The 21,740-nt window shown below is 45.1% G+C and overlaps 1 protein-coding gene across 6 annotated transcripts in view; it reads left to right on the top strand.

Moving 5' to 3' along the window:
• sox5 (SRY-box transcription factor 5) overlaps positions 1 to 21,740 on the top strand; it is a 418,360-nt gene that overhangs the window by 234,439 nt on the left and 162,181 nt on the right. For 5 of the 6 annotated variants that reach the window (XM_069909081.1, XM_069909077.1, XM_069909079.1 and 2 more), the window contains 2 exons: positions 11,441 to 11,527; positions 18,217 to 18,389. In XM_069909081.1, the coding sequence (XP_069765182.1) occupies positions 11,441 to 11,527; positions 18,217 to 18,389 (260 nt within the window). Of the gene's footprint in view, positions 1 to 9,065; positions 9,140 to 11,440; positions 11,528 to 18,216; positions 18,390 to 21,740 lie in introns of those variants that run through there. The other variant, XM_069909083.1, reaches the window with a different exon arrangement.

Below are 21,740 nucleotides of genomic sequence, written 5' to 3'. Positions count from 1 at the left end.
AATGGTCAGGAACCCTTCAGTATCCCGGTTCCGATACCTGGTCCCCCTCCGGCCAGTTTGAGCTAGTTTCCAGCAGTCCGCAATATGGCGCGAGTCTCCCGACAGCTGTCTCCAGCAGCCTGCAGCTTCCATGGGTCCCTCGCCTTGGGTCGCCAGCAGCCCCCTCACTGGTCCGCTTCTGTGGTCATAGTCCTGTGGGTCATCTCTTCTGATTCTCCTTCTCAGATAGGGGGTTGGTCTTCCTATTTCTGGAGCTCTGCTCCAGACCCCCACTTCCCCAGAGTCTGCAGCCCCTTGTGGCTGTTGCCAATTAATAGGCGTCACTAACTTGGGCACAGACCCCGCGGTCACTGGATTTCAAATAAAAACCACCGTCGGCTCCCTCAACGGGCCGCTCAATGCCTGTGTGGAGCCGACGGCTGTTAACTGGATGCCTGGACCCCACAGGAGCACTGCATCTGCGCTCCCTCCCTTCCCGCAAGTCCGCACCAGCGGTGGCGCTGCCGCTACAGCCTCTCCAGCAGCGCTGCCATCTTCTCACGTTGCCGAGAATGCTAACTTGGAAAATATTTAAGTGGAGGGAATTGAAAGGGTAGAAGCGATTATTTCTTCTGATGAGGAAATCCACAACATAGCCTGAAGGCTGGACATTTGGGAGTGAGATGAGGGAAGACTATGTTTTGGAGGCACAACCTTGCATGTTAGTGATTTCCTCTCGTGTGGTAGCTGGTGCAGTTAGTTAAGTGAGATTAACATCGCGCTATGGAACAAAGATCTCAATGGAGTCACAGAGTCGTATTGCACCAAACCAGGCCATGCGACCCATCTCACTGATTCCATTTCGCTGCATTTGATCCATTGGAGACGTGCTGGCTCAGATGTTTCCTAAACATTGTGAGAATCACTTGGTTTTGAGACTCTGTAGCGCTTGCCCCATATGACCTTTGATGGACAGCGAGAGAAAAGTGAAGGGGAGTGTTTGGAGGCTGGACTATCCTCTGTAAGTTCATTGGCTCAAAAGACTAAACACATTATTGAAGTAGCTGGAAATGACTAAAATGTTAGAAACTCTGCAGGCATCAACTTGCCAGGTTATATGTTTGTGCAAAGATGGCATTTGTGATAATGAGAAGTAGTTCTGGTTTGGCCATAAAAGGAGCAGCGCTCGATTGGAACACAGTCGAAGTTATATTGTACCAAGCACGGTCACCCACACACACTTATTGTCTCCTTATTTCAGTTCATTGGATATTGTTGTGGGGAACAGTCAATACTGGTCCTCAGAAGCATCCTATGAGATTTTGTTTCCCCCAGTTAGAGGGAGCGAGACGGAGGGACAACGGGGAGTGCAGCTGCCTCTCATCTCCAGCAGACCAGCTTTGATCCTGGGCTCAGCTGCTGTCAGTGTAGAGTTTCTGCTCTGTCCCTGTGATTATGTGTGGGTCTCCTCCTGGTCCTCTTGTTTCATCCCTCATCGCAGAGGCTTGCTGTTTGGTGGGTTACGTGGCTGCTGCCTGGTGGTTAGTAAGAGTAATAGGGGAGGAAGGGAGGTGGTGTGGATGAGGACAGGTGAGAGAAATAACTGGGCTAGTGGGAGCGATGAGCTGAAGCTGCACTGATTCAATGGCCTGAATGACTTGGTCTATTAGATTCATTGAGACATACAGCATGTTAACAGGCCCATTAAGTCAACGCTGAAATCAGTCACTCATTTACACTCATCCTATATTAACCCCATTTTTCTATCACTTACTTGCATCCTAGGGGCAATTTACAGGGTCAATTAGCCTATCATGTTTAGGATGTGGGATGAAACCCACGCAGTCATGGAGAGGATGTGCAAACTCCACGCAGACTGCACCTGAGGGCAGGATCGAATGCGAGACTCTGGAGATGTGGGACGGCAGCTCTATCACTTTCTATTGGAAGGAAACATGGTTATAGCATGTCTCTCACATTCGAGCATGTCAAAAGGTTTAAGTCAACGCCTCAATAAAGGCAGCTCAAAAGTTGCTTAAGTCACAATTGTCCAAGCTTTGCAGGAAGTACCTGATGAAAACAAACTAGGATCAGGTGGTTAACTTTCAACTATCCAGGTAAGCACAACGTGCAGTACAATGGAATGCTCCAAGCATCACTGTAGCCTTGACCTGAAGACAGCTTGATATCCAGAATTCCAGGCACCATTTGAATGAGAGAAACACGATAGACTACAGACGCTGTGATGTAGTAAAAGCACTGAAATGCTGGAGGATCTCAGCCGGTCTATTCAGCGTCCATGGGGAGAAAGATATGTTGCTGATGTTTCGGGGCTGAGCGCTTCTTTAAGTCCTGCTCTAGACCCAATTGTTATTGAAATATTTGGCTTGGGAAAAATTGTCATTTGGAGTTCTGAAACGGTGCACACAACGAGTCAATGAGGTACAATTAAAACAGTGGTTTTCAAATGCTCCACGTCCCACCTTAAGCAATCCCTCATTAATCACAGAACACTGATGGCACAGGGATTACTTAAAGTGGGATGTGAGTGGAAGGAAAAAGGTTAAGAACCATTGATCTAAACCTTTGTTGCCTCGCACCCATAGCACTCTATTTGTCTTGTATCCATGTACCTGTCTAAGAGTCTTTTAGATGTCCCTATTGACCCAGACTCCGCCACCACCCTTGCCAATGCATTCCAGATAAGCTCTGTGCAAAGAACCTGCCCCGACGTCTCGCCTATATGTTCCACCACTCACCTTATACAGATATCCTCTGATATTTGCTATGGTTGCCTCGGGAAAAAGATGCTGGTTGTCCACCCTATCTATGCCTCTCATAATCTTATAGGCTATTAAGTAACCTCTCATCTTTCTTCACTCCGAAGAGAAAAGCCTGTTGACCTTGTTTCATAAGACACGTCCTCCAATTCAGGCAAGATCCTGGTAAGTCTCCTTTGCACCCTCTCCAAATCCTTCCTTTAATGAGCCCAAGCAAAATGGGAATCAGTGGAAAAAATCAGCATCCAGCTGCAGCCATTTCCTCATACGAAGGAGGGACAGTTGAGGCTGTCCTGGGCCCAATCATTTCTGCACTGGGCCTTTGCTGCAGGAACTTCCTCAGAACTGTGTCTGGGCACAACTCTCTTTGGCTGCTTCATGAATGTTCATGAGGTCATCACCCGAAGTTCAGAAGTGGGTAAATTCAACTAGCGTCCAAAAAAAAATCAATTCATTAATTCATTTTAAATTGGACATCTCAGCCCACGAATCCGTGCCGTCCAATTGACCTTCAACCCCCGGTACGTTTTGAACGGTGGGAGGAAACTGGTGCCCTTGGGGAAAACACATGCAGACCCGGCGAGAACATACAAACTCCTTACAGACAGCGTGGGACTTGAACCCCGGTCCCAATCACTAGTGCGGTGACGGCAATGCACTAACTGCTACGCTTACCGTGCTGCCCACAAACACAGGTGCAAGCCCTTCCAACCATTGAAACCGTGCTGCTCGATTACACCCAATTAGATTTTTGAAGGGTGAGAGGAAACTGGACCACCCCAGGGAAAACCCACGCAGGTTGCGGGGAGAACGTGCAAACTCCAGATTCGAACCCAGGTTGCTGGAACTGTGATAGCATTGCCCTTAACTGTGCCACCCTAATAATGATCTATTCCATTTGCTACTATTGAGAAAATGAAACAACCTATGCCTGAATTCAGTGAACAAAGAGGTAATACATGAAGTTTATCCCATCCAAGTGCCAGGCAGTGGTCATAGAGTCATACAGTACAGTAACAGGCCATTCAGCCCAACTTGCCCCTATTGACCAAAATGCCCTTCCCTCACCAGTCACAACCGAGGGCATTTGACCCATATCCCCCAGAACCCATCCTATCCATGCATCCATACAATTTTGTTCTTAAACATTGCAACAGTACCTGCCTCAACCACTCCTCAGGTTCCTGTTAAATTTCTCTCCCTTCATCTTAAACCTATGGTTTCTAGTTACTGATTCCCCTATTCTGGGCAGGACTTTTGGCATTCACCCACTCTATTCCTCTTTGTGTGCCTCTATGTGATCACCCCTCATCCTCCTGCGCTCCAAGGAGTAAAAGCCCCAGCCTGCTCCACTTCTCTCTACAGCTCAAGCCTCCCTGGCAAGATCTTCATAAATCTCTGCACCCTCTCCAGCTTGCCAACAACTTTCCAAGAGCAAAGTGGCCACAACCTGTTAAAAACATGTGTGACTATTTCCCCTTAACGATCAAAGGTATTACTGATGCTGAATATCGCCAAACTCCTGGAAAGGGGGTGGTGTGACACCATCAACCAAAAACGAACTCACAGGTTGTGGTCACTGTGCTCTTGAAAAGTTGTTGGCAAGCTGGAGAGGGTGCAGAGATTTATGAAGATCTTGCCAGGACTTGGGGGCTTGAGCTGTAGGGAGAGGTGGAGCAGGCAGGGGCTTTTATTCCTTGGAGCGCAGGAGGATGAGGGGTGATCACATAGAGGCGCACAAAGAGGAATAGAGTGGGTGAATGCAAAAAGTCTTCTGCCCAGTGTAGGGGAATCGGTAACCAGAAGACATAGGCTTAAGATGAAGGGGGAGAGATTTAATGTAAACAAAGGCTTAGATTTCTGAAGCAATTGACTCACCTTCAGACTTCCCAAAGTTTCCCACTACCTGCACTTTACAAGTCAAAAGTGAAAAAGAACTCCTGGTACATGCCTGAATAATGAACATAAGAGGCTCAATATCATCCACCATCCTTCAACCATAGATGAACTATGGATGGGTTGTATATCATCCACAAACTGCACTGAGCCACTTGCTGAGGCTTTGGGGACATGCCCCAATCAAGTGAGTTTCATCTGTCAGAAAGAGAATGTTGAATCCTCCACTTGCCACTAGCACACTCTCCTTCAAGCATGCTGACTTGTTTATATACCCTCATTACTCCTGGGTCAAATGGACTCCCAGTCTAATGGCACCAGCTTCACCTCATAGACTTGCAATAATTCAAATAGTCAGCTTCTGAAGGGAAACTAGGGCTGAGCGATAAATCTTGGCCTTGCCACCGATGCCCACAATGCCATGAACATATTAAATAAACCCTTTATTAACTAGACGGCGGCACGCTGGGTGTAATGTTTAGTGCAATGCCTTTACAGCGCCGGCGATTGGGACTGGACTGGGGTTCGAATCCCGCGCAGTCTGTGAGGAGTTTGTACGATCTCCCTGTGTCTGCGTGGGTTTTCCCCAGGGGTGGGGGGGCTCTGGTTTCCTCCCACCGTTCGAAAACGTGTAGGTTAATTGGGTGTAAAATGGGTGGCACAGACTCGTAGGGCCGAATTGGCCTGTTATCGTGCTGTATGTTTAATTTAATTTAAACAACACAGACGTGGGATGAGGTAAGTTCAAGTTATCCATTTGTTTCGAGGAATTATTACATGTTGCATCTCTAATCACTCACATCCCATGATCAAAGTGTTCACTTTTTGGAAGAATTCTGGCTAACTTGTGTGTGACTGAACCACCTATAAATCTCCATCATGTTGTTTGGTGGATTCATCGTTGACTGAGAGAAAGATTTTTTTTCCTAAATTTGGATAGAATTTACCCTCCTTTGAGATGAGTTTTTAACCCTGATTGGTTGCCCCTTTCAGACAGATTTGCTAACCCTGGTTGGTTATCCTTTGAGATGGGTTTGCTAACTGTATTGAACCTTTAAGATGGGTTGTTACATCTGGGTGGTTTCCCCTTTAAGATGGAGTTGCTAAACTCTGGTTGAGTCCCTTTACAATGGGTTTGTTACCCCTGGTTGATTGCACCTTTAAGATGGGGTTGTTATTTCAGATCGTTTGCCCCTTTAAGATGGGGTTACTGACTCTGGTTGAGTGCCCCTACAGTGACTGGACACATTGCTGGAGGATTCATCTCCTAATCTCTGAGCAGTCCTGCCTCTGCATTCATGCCCATAATCGATTACCTCACTGACGGCTCTGCTTCCCACACTAATTAGAAGCATATGGAATGGGGATGCATCATAAAATCGGGCTGATGTGTAACTTGGAGGTGAATTTAAGTATATGGATGTTAATTTGCATGTATTCATTTGCATATACCTCCACCAAGTGTTTTAACAGGTTTTAATGGTGATAACATTGAATTTATTCCGAAGAGGAAATAGTGATAAGAAAACATTCCCAGACTCAAATGATTCAAAGGAGACAAGAGCAGTAAATACCAAGAAGACAGAATTATTTAGACTTCATGAGATGGATAGCCACATAGACAGTATGCGACCCATTGGCCATGGAGGAACACTTCTCTGCTAGCTGCGCATTACCATTCAGTATGCATTTGGCTGAAAAGGCACCATGTTCAAAATAATACATCGGTGACCTTCAATAAGTGCCAATGGGCGCCTCTGAGTTTGGCAGCCTTTACATCCTGCACTTCCTTCACTCCACTATTGGCAGTTGTGTCATCAGCTGGTTACTTATCCGAGCATCTCTTTGTAAGGCTCGGTTGTCATTTTTATTTCTGAGTGTGATCCTGGGAATGAGGTGCTACATAATGCAGGCTGCATGTGTCTTACAATGGACATCAGTTTCAACATTCCATCTCTCCACCTACCAATGTACTCTGCTTCCCCCTGCAGATTGCCCTGTTTCATTGAGTGGGGACCTGCAGTGCAAAGTAGCCTTTAAAATGCAATTAAAGGCTCTCAAAAGTTTTCTTTTTATATAGTTTTAATGATCCAGCATGGTAGAAAGCCCTTCCGCCCCATGTCGCCCAATTGCATCCGATCAACCTAGCGCCCCCGAACGTTATTGGGAGGGTGGGAGGAAACTGGAGCACCTAGAGAAAGCTCACGCAAGTCAGGGAGGGGGACAGCGGCGGATTTGAACCTGTAACAGCGTGGCACTAACCGTTGCTGAGGCCAATGCAATCAGCAGGTTTTGAGGTCAGGCGCCCTGCCCACTGTGATCAATAACCCATGGAATTTGAATAAGCTTATGACATCATCAGGATCTAGAAGATAGCCTGTCATTTAGTGCATACAGCACGGGTATCTTGCTTTCCTCGGTTCCTTACTGTTATTTCATTTGTACGTATTTTAACACTTGATGCCTTACATTAGAGGCTTCTGTTGTTGTATGTTCACTTTCTGCCTGAATGCTGATAAAATGAATCTGCAATTTTCTTTCAAATTTCCTTAACAGAAGCAACAGGGAAAAAGAATCACATAATCACAGGCAATACAAAGTCAATTGAAAACAGTGTGATATAAGGCATCTCACTGCACAAGGATTACTGTTGTCTCTGCAGTCTTCCTTGGTTTTAATAGGACATCTCTTCCTCACGTCCTCATTGTCAGGAGACCCACTTATTATCAATATTAAGCTTGATTGATGCTTGGGGAAAGATGAGCTCCCTTCAGCGTGATGCTGAGTGTTAATATCAGATCACAAAAGCTTCTTCTGGGGATCTCTCGCCAGCATTCTCCCTGGTCTAAAACTGTGCTGAATGGCTTAATGCATTGCACACCTCTATCATGCTTGCTCGTGACCTACTCAGTCTGTTACATCGCCTGGTGCTTGTGCTCGAGTTACTGATCATTGAGGCCTGGTCTCGGATGCTGGCCTCTTGGGGCATCGATGGCCAGGCTGTGTATTCTGGTATTGTCTCCGTCAGCTCCTCTGCCTCTCCACTTCCCTATCTCTCTCTCTCGCTACCTTGAAACTTGCCTCTGACCCCCCCACCCCCACCTTAACCGATCACCGCTTTCTGTTGCTCTGCCCCGGTAAATACTTTGTGGAACTTGCTGGGCTTGCCCTCCATCGCAAGACATGCTAATTTCCTGGAACTTGCTTTAGGACATCCGAGGGATACAATAGGGGCTATGCAAATGTAGCCGGTGGCTTTATTTTGCTCCGCTGAGTGCTCAGTTGAAGCACTTGGAAGATGCATGCGTTATTATTGAGGCCTTAGTGACCTGGGGAAAAAAAATGCGAAAAGCTGCATTCCAAGAGGAACATCACACAGAGGGAACATCCTGGCAATAGCTTCAGTGATATGATAGGGCAGGCAAACTGAGGAGACATTCACATATGGGTTGAAACTGGCAGGACAAGTTAATAAGGCAAGTGAATAATACAGTTAAGAAAACATACAGGATCCTTGGCTCTGTTAGTTGGGGCACTGCATGCAAACATAAGGATAGCTTACTAAATATTGACAAATTACTGGTTGGACCTCAACTGGTGTATTGAGTACAGCTTTGGGCACCGTATTGCAGTACGGCTGTCAGCGCCTTGGTGTAGGTACAGAGGAGCTTTCCCTGAATAGTTTGAAGGGATAAAGAAATGTGTCAACGTGGAAAACTTCAGACTGCTCTCCTCGGCATGTGGGGAGACCTCCCGGCAGTATTCGACATAACGAGAGGCTTTCATAACCTGAATAAGGAGAACTTCTCCATCAAGTGGATCAGTGACTGGCAAAAGTGGGAGTGGTGAAATGAGGAGAAATTATTTCATACTGAGAGTTTTAATGGGAAGGACATTGACCCGTGCCTTTTCCCTGTTAACCCCGGCCTTCTGAGTCGTTCCCACATTTTCTGACTTTATTTCATATTTTCTGCAGCTGCCCCCACCCCCTCCCCCCCCCTGCCCCCACCCCCTCCCCCCCCTCCCCCCACAGAGTGCTGCTTTGCTCTGGAAACACATTCCCAGAAGGGTGTTGGAAATCAGAGTGGCAGGGAATTAATTTGCAGGGTTTTTGTCTTTGGGAGAAAGCTAGGAGTGCGGCAGAAAACTGACTGGGACAGCTCCTTCCTTAAAAAAAACTGGCCAAGGGCAAGCAGACCCCTTCTGTGCTGTGAGCTTCAATGACTGGAGGTCTGCTGATTATACCTTGTGCAATGTCAGCCTGGCACAGGGCAGACCTTTGTGACAAACCGTTTGCTATGGCAGCATAATCTTGAAGGTTGAAATGTGGCATCGACTGATTTGAGTGAGAGAATTTATTTTCAGGACATCTTCAATGACAATGACGTTTGACTCCCAACATTTGTTGCGCCTCCAATAAATATATGAAACATCCCATTTCATGAACAGGCAAATAAGGTTCTATTATATTCCTTGAGACAAAGGTAAAGTGCAAGAATTAGAGTTGTTCTTCAGTGAACACAGGTTACAGTTTAAACTAACAAGGGAACGGGCAGGAAATATAATATTGAATTAATGTGGCTTTAAATGGACCCAAGACTATACCACATTGTTTCTCATACTGGTCCAGCAAAAATAAAGTGATTGCATTGTGTCGCTGTGAGATATTCGACATATATTATGTTGTAAAATGCAAATTAAGCGTGATGGGATCTGACAGCATGTCTGGAAATGGATGAAACGATTTGGGAATACTGTTCTATTATTACAATTTGCAAAACCTTGGATAAACTCAGCCAACGGTTGTATAATTGGTTATTCAATCCCCAGCCCTGTTCACAGCTCAGGCAAGGAACAGGGAGCCGAGTTTGCCAAGCGGAGTGAATGTGGTGACTGTGCTCAGCAAGTTTTTTTTGAAAAAAAAACTTTCAACATCGGAGCCTGCCTCTTTCCTGTGGGCGCCTTTTCCCCGTGTCTGGGACTTGCTGCAGGACAGTAGCCCTTTTGTTAAACAGGGCTGACTTCTCCTGATCTGCTAAATGCCGGCTACCAGCTTCATAAATATGATCCAACAAGTGGGAAGGGGGACGGTAGGAAAGTGAGGGCAAACTTTAATGAACCAAGGAGGTGCCCAGTGCCTGCTTTATCGATGCATCGATTGCAATGTCAAACGACCCAACTCTCATCAATGGAAAGCATTTCATCCTTTGGGTTGGGGATAGGAGCTGTTCACCCATGTGTGTTGGTGTTGCCTCCATGCTCTATCTAACCCCCCCATGGCCATTCTCAGCCGAAAACTCGCTGGATGCAACGCGCATCTTCGCCGTTCATTGCCTGTGCCCCCCACCCCTCCACTAAAAACCCCTGCATGCACTTGTGGACTCAGTGGCGGATGTCAGGGCACCTGGACAAAGACCAACCAATGAAATGACTTGTTGAGGTTTTTTTTAATGAAGCCGACTTTGTGCATAGAAGTGATTTTGATACGGGATTCATTGAAGGTGGGGTGACCTCTCCCCAAGATTATAGCGTTTTGGGCCTCCATCGCGAAACTTTATAGTGGATTTCACTCTCTCTCTCCCTGACTTCGACTTGTGTCGGGATGTTGGACACTGGATCGAGTCCCATGAGATAGGGAGGGCTTGATACATTTTTTTAAAGGAATACACCGAAGGGCCGCATTGTGCGATGTTGTAACAGAGAAGATTGGGGGCTTTTTATTCCCTTGTTGAAGCAGAGACACCAAGTTCTACTTATGAATCCATGCAGGCCACAAGGACAAGGCGGAGAACCCAAAGGTGGAATCATTTCCCTCCCCATCCCTCCCCCCCCCCCCAAAGTTCCAAATCGTTGGCCAAGACAGGGAACAAGCCAACCTGCTAACGAATACGAGGAATTCAAAGTGACACTGTCTTGCCCTGGCCCATGGGTGCTGTTCGAGTTCAAGGTCAGGCGCTATGCGCTAAAAGCGCCGACAAGTGTTCGCTGGTGAAAGGCACCTGTTGGGATGGTGATCCGGAGAAAGGCAGCTGCCAATAGATCCGAGTGACTGGCTCATTCCCATCCATTGACTGCAGCTACACCAGCCACCTTTAGCCGGCAGTCCCAAGTCACGGTTTGGATGCTCGACTTTGACCTACTGTTGTGAGATGTTAGACAAAGGGGAGAATTCGCGGACGGGATGAAATGCAGTGCGAAGGAAGGCCGGGAAATTGACCAACTCGTTAACCTTTCCGACAGGGGGGTGGGTGGGAAATAAGTACAACTCCCTTCCCTTAAAGGGTCTTGCTTTTACACTGCATAGGACTCTCTCTCTCCCCCCCTCCCTTCATTCTCTCCTCTCTCATTCTCACCATTTTTCACTCTCTCTCTTTCTCTTCCTCCCCTTCCCTCTCTCCCCCCCCCCCCATAAAGTAAGTGGTCGTTTCACAGACCACCCAATCCACTTGATCCACGGGAATTCACTAAAGAGAGATGGCTTTTTATCCCCCCGACTCTCTACTCTATTGTCATTGAATTGTCCAGAGGGTGTCCTGCAGGATTGTGGAACGGCTGAGTTTGTTTCGAACTTCCCTGTCCAGAAATATAACAGTCATTTCATTGTTTGTGGCCAGGCTAATGATTATCAAAGAGCAGACGATTAAGTAATTCTTATCTGCTTTGCGAATAAGCTTCCAATGGCAAAATGGGAAGTGATGTTCTTTGACTGCCGATGAACTTTGAATGAGCTTCTGTGGAAGATTAAACCTTTTCTCAAAACGAAATCTCTCTTCGCATTTCCACAGAAGCTCCTAGTATCGAGAAGCTGTTATCAAAAGACTGGAAGGACAAACTTCTCGCCATGGGATCGGGAAACATCGAGGAGATTAAAGGTTGGGTAAATGTTCGATTCATTTTATCCTTGCATGCTCGCCCTGCCAGAAAATAGCTCTTGCAATTACTTGTTTGTGTGTGCATGTTTAAAGAAAGTGACTACATGTAAAATTAACAGGATACAGCAGGATGAAAAAACGAGATCGTTTGATATTTTCGTCCAGCCTCCGAATTGGGTTTTTTTTTGCAATGCTACAAAGCAGCGTTATCTCACGGTTGGGAAAGGATTTAAAGCTTGTTCAGCAGTTCGGATGACATGTCAGGGTTTTTATATGGAACCTGAGACCTGATCTGGATTCTGGTTGTCGACATTCATTAGGGTACACAAAGTGGCAATTCCAGTAATAGTCCTTAAAAGAAGGCACAGTTTCTGTTTATAAATATGTTTAATAATGCACAACATTGCAATTGCATGTCCTGTTTATTTTGCCTGGTGTGACCTCAACATAATATCAGTGGAACAAAAAGAAATTAGGATATTCCAGTCTAGACAACAGCTCCTTAAATATACCAGCATTGTCAATTAAACATGAACACCTGCTGTTTCCCTACTGAAAGTGTTATATGCACCATTTAGAATGTACATCAAATGCTATCCACTTGACAGTTGAATTGTAGGTACTTCTAAGCCTTTAAAAATATGGAATAGATACTTAAGAATGTTGAGCTACTGCAGTTTATAAACCTCTCGAAACTTTACGAACTTCAAACATTTTCCAGTCACATATTAAGAAGACCTTTTGATGGGGATCTATTCATTCAGCGAGTAAAATGTGTGCCTTTAACTCTTGTGATAAACCTGAAAGTAACAGAACGCTCCCATCTTTATCATGTGTAGCTGAGGATCATTACCTATCACTCTTGTGTGGAATGAGCACAAAACACTGGACTAACTTCCATGGGCTGGTGAAAGAAGACAATCAACATTCCTGCCAGCCTGTCATGAAAGGAGGGTTTCTTTTCTCCTCTGACATTTTAACAGAAGGTCTTTTCTGTTTTGCAGTCCCTTCAAACACACATCTAAAGGGCTAGGCTCCACAGTGAGCTGTTAAAACAGCCACCGGTTTATTTCTCCTGCCGACTGCCGTGACAGTTGCAATTATTGTCTATTGTTGAGAAAGTTGCCCTCCGGGGGCAAATGAATCTCACTCGTACCTTCTTGTGAGGTCAACTGCTGACTGCATTCTGCCCAAGAGTCCAGCATGGTGCCCCCTGAAGCTGGGGCTGGGGAAAGAATAGAGCCGAGATCGTTTGATAATGTAAACTGAAATGCAAAGGAATCACAAAAAAACGATTGTCGTCTGGATTTTCTGGCTTGCAAGATGGTTCTTGAGTGCAAATGTGTGTGTCAGTGAATGTAAACGAGTTTCAAATATGAATCTAATGTGTGAACCAATTGCTTTTTACTTGGGATTCTTTTTTTTAAAAAACAGTAAACTTACAAACTCAATGCACAAAAGTGTATTATGTCTAATTGTCTCATACTTTAATTCAATTAGTTTTCTATTATAACCTTTCTTTCTGAATACCTATTCTTTTGCAGCAAGTAAGAATTTTGGTGCCAGATTTACATTTACACCCCCACTACATTTTGAGTAGTAGGAGAAAATGAGACCCCCCCCATGTGGAAAATCCACGCAGGTACGGGGAGAACATACAAACTCCTTACGGACAGCGCGGGATTCGAACACTGGCCTCAATTTCTGGCACTAACTGCTATGCCAGCTGTGTTGCCCTACCTTGTTCAGCTGAACTTCCAAACAAACTAATGATATTACCTTCCCCCATCTTTATGTGCTAAGGTTCTCTCAGGATCTGATGGCGCTGCGTACTTTGAATGGAGATTATGGCAGGTTATTTAGAATCGGGACTAGCCCTGATTTTCTCCTAACTGGATTCAGTAGGGTTGCATTGCAATGAGCCCAGAAAACTCCAGCGTGAATTTTCTTCTTGACAGCAGTTCTAGTGCCCCAGCTGCTTTTAGACAGCAAAGATCAGTCTGGGATCTTTCTGCCTTTGAGTGGCACTTTGAACCTGTTTTTGGGAGTCATTCTGGAAGAGCAGATATATCAACAACCATACCAAGTAGCACTGATCCTCTGTCTCAGGTTGTTTAAGATTCTGGGCTCTCTGTAACCTTGTCTAGTCCAAGAAACTTTTAAGGTCACTCATCTCTCTGAGCCTTGATCTTTTCTTGGCTGCACCACTAAAGATTATTTTAAAAGAATTAAGGTATATGGGTTGATGATCTAAACCTTCTAGTTCTTTAGCTAATAAGATTGTAATATGAGTTTATTGTCATACACATTGTACAATGTACATGTGGCTGAAATTCTTACTTGCTGCAGCTGATCAGGTACTTGTAAAGAATATCTAATTGAACTAAATTAAGAGACAATAAAAACATAAGAATTAATAAATATTCACGCTAAACGTATTGAAAAAAAGTGACTGCCTTCATATTACGAGGGAGGTTCAAGAGTCTAAAAGACATTGTTCATGAATCTAGAGGTGCTGGTATTCACGGCTACCTTCAGTTAGCAGTGAGAAGAGATTGTGACCAGGATGATGGGGGTCCTTTATGATGTTAGCTGCCTTCATGAGGCAGCATTTTGTAATGGTCTGGAATGGATGGGAGGTCAGACCCTCTGATAGACCTGGCTATGTTTGCCACCTTCAGCACTCTTGTTGTTCCTGGGCGCTTGTATTGCCACCCATTTATTTTCCACGGTGCACCTTAGAAGTTTGATAAAGTATTGCTAAATCTCCTCAGAAAGTAGAGATGCCGGTGAGCCGCCTTCTCGGTTTGCACAAGATGTAGGAGCACAAATAGACCCATCTGCCCATTGAGTCTTCTCCAATATCTTGATGCAAATGCTTGCTCCAGGAAAGTTCTTCTGACATACAGACTGAAGGAAACTTAAACTCTCCACCTCCATCCCATGCACGTGGACAGGTGCAGTCCCTGGTCCTCTCCTTCCTAAGATCAGCAATGAGCTCCTTGGTCTTGGTGATGCTCAGAGCATCATCCAGACGCATTCTCATTCTCTATCTTCATTTGCCGAGGCACTAAGCTGCTAATTTCCATTCACTGATAAAGAAAGCATGTATCGAACATCAAAACCAGTATGTCAGACTACTCTCTGTAGCCACTAGATCTGTTAAATAGCTTGTCTTGGGCCAGTTCAGTGGTGGTCCGTTCCAGGAACTTGAATACAGAGGTAAGACACAAAAGTCTGCAGGTACTGTGGTTAAAGTAAAAACACAATGCTGGAGAAGTGAGTGAAACAGGATAGGCTGCAGACTCTGTGATTGTAGAAAACACACCGAAATGCTGGAGGAACCCAGCATCTCTAGGAGACGAAGATATGTCACGGACATTTCGGGGGCTTGAGCCCTTCTTCAAGTTAAAAATCAGAAAAGGCACAAACAAGGATATATCAGAATTCTAACAATGGGGGAGGAATCCAGACCAACAAAAAGGTGTTCGTTGGATATGATAAGGGACCAGGTAGAATTTATCATGTCTGTGCAAAAGGAAACAGGGAATGAATAGAAAATGGGGCAGAAGAGGGGTTTAACGAAAGCCAGAGAAGTCAAGGGCTCAGGCCTGAAACGTTGACAATGTATCTTTGTCTTCTATGGATGCTGAAGAGACGAGCTGAGTTCCTCCAGCATTTTGATGGGTTTACTACCATGCTGGACAAACTCAAACAATATCCTTTATATAGCAAATATATAGATAGCTATGTATACTTTGGATTATAAGTCGACCGGCCCTACCCCCCACCATTTTAATGGACTATATTCAAAGTACAAGTCGACCCACATTTTTCAGGCTGTCCGGGCATCTCAAAAACAACCCAACATTTTTTTTAAAAGACCCCAATCACAAGTAACAAAGCTGTGAATTAAGTTTAAAAAAAAAACTCAGCCTGCCGGGCAGCAGTGGCGATGGCCCACGGAGCTGGAGCGGTGACATTCTGCTCCCGGCGGGAGCAGGAACCTTGGCCTACTGGGCAGCAGCGGTAATGACGACCTCAGGGTCCCAGGTAGGAGCGGTTATGACGGCGCCCAGTGCTGGGGAGCGGTGGCGGTGGGGAGGTGCTTCCAGCATCGACTTATAGGCCGAATTGACTTCAATCTGGGTTTTTTTTTGGTGAATTAAAGGTCTCAAAAGTATATCTGGCGTATAAGTCGACCCCCCTCGAATTTTTGTGAAATTTTTTAGGGTTTCACAACTCGACTTGTACACTGAAATATACGGTATACAAAGGACACATTTTGACCCGCTGAGTTTCTCCAGCATTGTGGTTTTACTTGAATGCAGAAGTTTGCTGGTACTCATTCGGGATATGCCGCTACCCAATCTCTCCCCATGATGAGCTGTAAAAGGCCCATCAGTATCACTCACAGAGCAATGGAGGAGATGAAACCTCACTGACAAAAGACAAAGGAGGAAAAACCCAACACCCAACCCCAACCAACCAATTTTCCCCTGCAACCGCTGCAACCGTGTCTGCCTGTCCCGCATCGGACTTGTCAGCCACAAACGAGCCTGCAGCTGACGTGGACATTTACCCCCTCTATAAATCTTCGTCCGCGAAGCCAAGCCAAAGAAACCTGGTGTGAACTTCCAAAAATGTTCCTCTCCCACAGCTCTGGTGGAAGAAAGCAGACTCATAGCCAAGTCTCTCAGTCCGTGGAGTCTTCCTGGATACCAGTTAGGTGTTATCTTTCATTAACGACCGGACATTAAAGGCAGATGTCCTTTCCTTATTTGCGTTGTTGCCCCACAGCACGTTGTCACTAACTTGCCATCACCTTCCCTTTGATTTATTTGCCACTCACCTACACTCAAAGGAAACTTACAGTCACCAATTAACCGACAACCACCAGATGTGGGGGGGGGGGGGGCAGGGGTGGAAAGTGGAGCACCCAGGGGAAAACCCCTTGTGGTCACAGAGAGAACCTGGAAAACTCTACGCACAATGCCATCACAGTTCAGGAATGAAGTCGGTTCTCTGAGGGAGCCTAATTGCTGCATCTTTGTGCTGCCTTACAATGTCATGGCAGACTGTACAAAGAAACAATGTTCATTTTAAATTACAGCATACATCTGATTTGCATCTTTGTAACTCCATACCAAAAAAATAAGTCTGCATTGGACACAACTTGATGTTATAAGTCAGAAGCTCTATATTACACTAATCAAACCTGATAACTAACAAATACACACCCTGGATACGACTGGAACTGAATTAATATAAAGTGTTTGCAGAGAAACATGGGATACTCGGGGCCAGATTAAGGTAATGCGGGGCCAGCAGCATATATTGTAAAGGGACCCTAAATTGTGCCCTACTGGCACATGCACAGTGAGGAGGAAGAGTGACGGTGGTCCCCGCTCCCCCCCACCCCCGCCCCCCCCCCATCCCTGACTCTGCATCTCCTCTGTTTTGGTAAGTTTGAAATAGTTTTAATTTTTCTTCACAAAATAATGCCAGCTTTCTCAGATCACAATGGGAGTGTGGCATAATGATGCAAGCGAAAATGCTTAAGTTGAATAACCAGTCAGTCATTCATAATTCATCATACATACATTGACAGAGCAAGTCAGCAAGAATTTAGCGCGGGGCCCATAGAATATGCTACTATGTTAATCTGGCCCTGGGGAAGATGCTGGATTCTGAACCCAAACACAGATGGCTGGAGGAACTCAATGGGTCGGGCTGAACGTGTCTCTAAAAAGGGTTTCGACTCAATACGCCGACCATTCTTGTTCTCCCACCGATGCTGCTCAACCCGCCAAGCTCCTTCCAGCGGATTATGCTTGGCCATTTTCCATTAACAGTCGAGTGTTCCTAGCTCATTCTGTCTTCAAGATATTCATCTCCAATTTTTGATCCGGCTTCAAACAAAAGCAAGCTGTGATTTTCCCCATTCAATTACAAGTATGCAAGTTCCATCCTGGTATTGCAGAAGTTGGGGAAATTGCAGGAGTCAAAGGCACAAGTGTTGGAGGTTTTGCCACCCAAAATGAAATCTATTTCTCAGCCGAGTGAGATCCACTTTGGCATGTGGTGATAACATGAGCTGAACAAGAAGAGTCCTCATTCCTGCCTGTAGGAATTTTCAAATCAAACTGTAGCCATTCAGGGTGCACCAATTCTAATGAGATTATTGTCATATCCATGAGTACTAATGCACCCAAATTCTTGCTTCCTATTAAGTGATCAAAGAGTGTTGAGCTGAATGTTTTTTTTAATTTAGAGATGCCCTTCTGGCCCACATTCAAGTACACCCACGTGATCATTTAACCTACTAACCCCATACATCTTTAGAACGTGAGTGGAAACCGGAGCTCCCAGAGAAAACTTGCGCGTCCACGGAGAGAACCTACAAACTTCGCCAACAAACCTGGATTCAAACCTGGGTCACTGGCGCTAAAATGGCATGGCACCAACTGGTGCGCTAACTTTTCAGGGAAGGTGACCTGGGGGTGACACTGTCAACCTAATCCCCCAATCGGTGCTCCTCCTTCAGCCCATTTTGCCGAACCTTCCGCCGCCAGTCAAGTTTATCCGGGGTTAACCCTTCCTTCTCCCTCTTTCTCCTCTGTGTGCTCTATCCTTCTCCCCTCACCACCCAACCTCACCCCCCCCCCCGACCCTTCCACTGACAACAGGGACGCCTGAGAGCTTGGCGGAAAAGGAGCGGCAGCTCATGGCAATGATCAACCAGCTGACGAGCCTGCGTGAGCAGTTGCTGGCGGCACACGAGGAGCAGAAGAAGCTGGCCGCCTCGCAGATTGAAAAGCAACGGCAGCAGATGGAACTGGCGAAGCAGCAACAGGAACAAGTGAGTACAAATCAATGGAATAATCCAGTTTACTGGGAGTCAGGGAAAGTTCAGCAGCAAACATGCTAGAGCCACTAAATTAACAGGCTATGATGGAAAACTTTACCAAAAAATCCATAGTTTTATTAAAGGATCCTTTTGTGTTACTTGCTCTAACATGCTGTGAGCATTAGATGGGTTTTGCACTGTGACCTATATCCTTGCCTCTAGTTCTTAATTGCCTCGATCTTTATGACAGTACCAGTAAAATAAAAGCAGTAAAACATTGCAATTCATCTAAGGTGAGTGCACACAAACCACGCTGTGACTTTAAACTGTAAGTAATATCAAATTCCCTGCATAAATTGCCACTGATCCATTGGGGCTTCGGAGAATTGTAGAATTATTCAGTACAAAAAGAGGCCAATGCTGTCTCCATCAAAAAGCCCGGTAATAAATCTCACTCTTTCCCCATGGCCCTAAAATCCTCTTTAAGTTTGCATCAAATTCCCTTTGGAAGTTGCCATTGAATCTGCTACCACCTCTTTACCAGTCCTGCATTTCAAATCATAATAACTAACTGAATAAAAAAAAAAATTCCCATCCTGCTTCCACTTCAGTCACCAATTACCTTAAATCAGTTTTCATTGATGCAAAACCTTCTTTCCGTGGACGCTGTTCCTTCCAATTTACTGCATCAACAAACCTCTACTTAACCTCCCTGTTATCTCTACTCTAAAGCAAACTGTCCTGGATTTCTTGGTCTCTCTGCACAATTGTATTGCCTCGTCCTTTCCTTTTCTGCCAATTTTCTCTTCCTGGTTTCCCCCCTTCTCTCTCATCCTTTCCCATCTGTTCTGAGGTTGAGGTCCACTCACAGTCGCCTTGTCCTCCTTTAGCAGATGAGGAGTGGATGGAGGGGCTCAGCAGGTCAGACAGCATCCAGGAATAAAACTGGTCGGATCACGTTTCGGATCTGGACCCTTTATTAGGACTGAGGGGGGGGGGAGTGGGAAAAATGGGAAAAGCAGCTGAGTGATGGAGCAGAAGGCATGAGAGGAGGGGAACATGGGCCCTCTCCCCAGGGTCATTCCCCCTTAATACAAATAATCTCCCTCTCCCTTTTGTTAATGCTGTCTGACCTGTTGAGTTACACCAGTAATTCTTAGCCCGCTCAAGATTCTAGTGTCGGCCTCCTTCTCCTCACACTATTTTACTGAGATCAATGAAGAGGAGCTTTCACTTGTCTGGGAGACCTTACCTCAAGTGTCTGAACACATAGGTTCTCAAGGCCCCTCCATAATGTAGAGCAGTAGTCTCAACCTTTTTCTTTCCTCTCAACATGCCACTTTAAGTAATCCCTGTGCCATCGCTGCTCTGGATTAGTTAGGGATTGTTTAAGGTAGAAAGGGAAAGTTGAGAATCACTGCTCTAGACCCAATTGTTCCTGAAATATTTTGCTAGAGAAAAATGGTCATTGGCCCATTTCCTTTGGAGTTCTGAAACCGTGCACATAACGAGTCAACGAGATACAGTTAAAGCAGTAGTTTTCAAACTTTTTTCTTTCCACCCACATACCACCTTAGGCAATCCCTTACCAATCACAGAGCACCGATGGCATAGGGAATACGTAAAGTGGTATGTGAATGGAAAGAAAAAGGTTGAGAACCACTGATGTAGAGGATTGGAGAGTGATCAGCCCTCCACATCTGATCTCTTAATTTGGTGTTCCATCCAGCATGGATTCTGAATGTAATGTAGGAAAGATTTTTACCATTATAGATTAAAATCAATGAGTTGAACGAAAAAAAACTGTCAGCAATTCAGACAGCAAATATGGAGCGAGAAAAACAAAATTAACGTTTCAGGTTTTATTTCATATTTCTATCATATACAGATTTAAAAAAATTTTCAGTATCCAGTTAACAGTAGCTGCCCCCTACATAGAAGTGAGCTCCCAGAATGTTATTAAATGGAAAAGTTTAATGCACCTACAGACGTTTGTACCTGCAAATAGCAGAACTTGTTTCCTCGAGGCACCCAGCAGACTGCAGAAGCTGGAATCTGAAGCCAAACACAACCTGCTGGAGGAGCCTGGTGGTTGGAGTAGCGTCAGTGGGAGAAAAATGAAGAACCTCAGCTTGAGATGTCAGGCCTTCTTTTACTTCCACTGGTGCTGCCTGCCCCACCCCTCTCAACCCCCGCCCCGAGTTCTTCAGCAGATTGTGTTTGGAACTAGTTTCGCCACTTTCAGTAATTGTTATTCCTTATCAGTCTTGTGTGTGTTTTGAGGCTATTCAATGAAAAAGTGTGGAGATACATGGAGTGATTAACCTCCCTCCATCCTGCCGATACATGTCCAATGTGACTTAGTGACATCTGTGTAAATGCAGCCAATTTGTCACCCAGGGGTGATCTGTACATTTGCTTTGTTCACATGATTGATAATGGTGCTGTCTGTTTGGAGTTTGTACACTCTCCCCATGTCTGATGGGTTTCCTCCAGATACTTCAATTTCCTCCCACCCTTCAAAGCTTACGGGGGTTGTATAATTGGGTGCTTCGGACACGTGGGCCAGAAAGACCTGTTGCCATGCCATAGGCCTAAATTTTAAAATACTAAAATTTAAAAAAATTAAATTTAAAATCATGTTCCAAGTTGAAGGGCCAAATGGTCTGTTTCCATGCCATAAACTGTTGTATGGTTATATGACTGTACACATACCACCTGACAAAGCAGCGTTTCCCCAGTGTGTACACGCAACACGCAGCACATAATCACATGTGTGTGTATATATGAAAAGATATAATTTAAAATCAATATATAAATATTTTGGGATACAGGATATTGTTCATCAATCTCACAGCCTGCGGGAAGAAGCAATTTCCCAGCCTGGCAGTCCTGATTTGTAGATGTGCCATTTACATCCATCTCCGTGGCAATTAAAAGCACGGAGCAGAGCCCTTTTTTTACAGTGTAGTGAGAAGTAACTGCACGGCTCTCACTGACACAACAAATAAAAAATAGCAATGAGCAAGTTGGAGCCAACAACTTGCCTTGGTGTTAACAAGTAATGGCATATATATATATATATATATATATATATAAAAACATCAGGACTGTGAAAACCAATTGGCCTATATTAACACGTGGTGGACTGTTTATTAAATCCGACACTTGCTGCCTTCAGGGTGATTCACTTGGGTGTTTGATGTGGAATATATTCAGGTAGTTTTCACCTCAATTTCTGCTGAATTGGTAACGTGAGTCAGAAGTCATTGAATCTCAAGGCAAAGTAGTGGCTGGAGCCGGTGGTTCTGACTGGCTGCAGTGCTCCTCTTGTTTGATATGAAACCCAAGTTGGACAAATAG

Source organism: Narcine bancroftii, chromosome 13 (assembly GCF_036971445.1).
Source record: "Narcine bancroftii isolate sNarBan1 chromosome 13, sNarBan1.hap1, whole genome shotgun sequence".
Classification (NCBI taxonomy): Eukaryota; Metazoa; Chordata; class Chondrichthyes; order Torpediniformes; family Narcinidae; genus Narcine; species Narcine bancroftii.
Note: the sequence above shows the minus strand (reverse complement) of the source record. Positions and strands in the feature narration are given on the sequence as shown.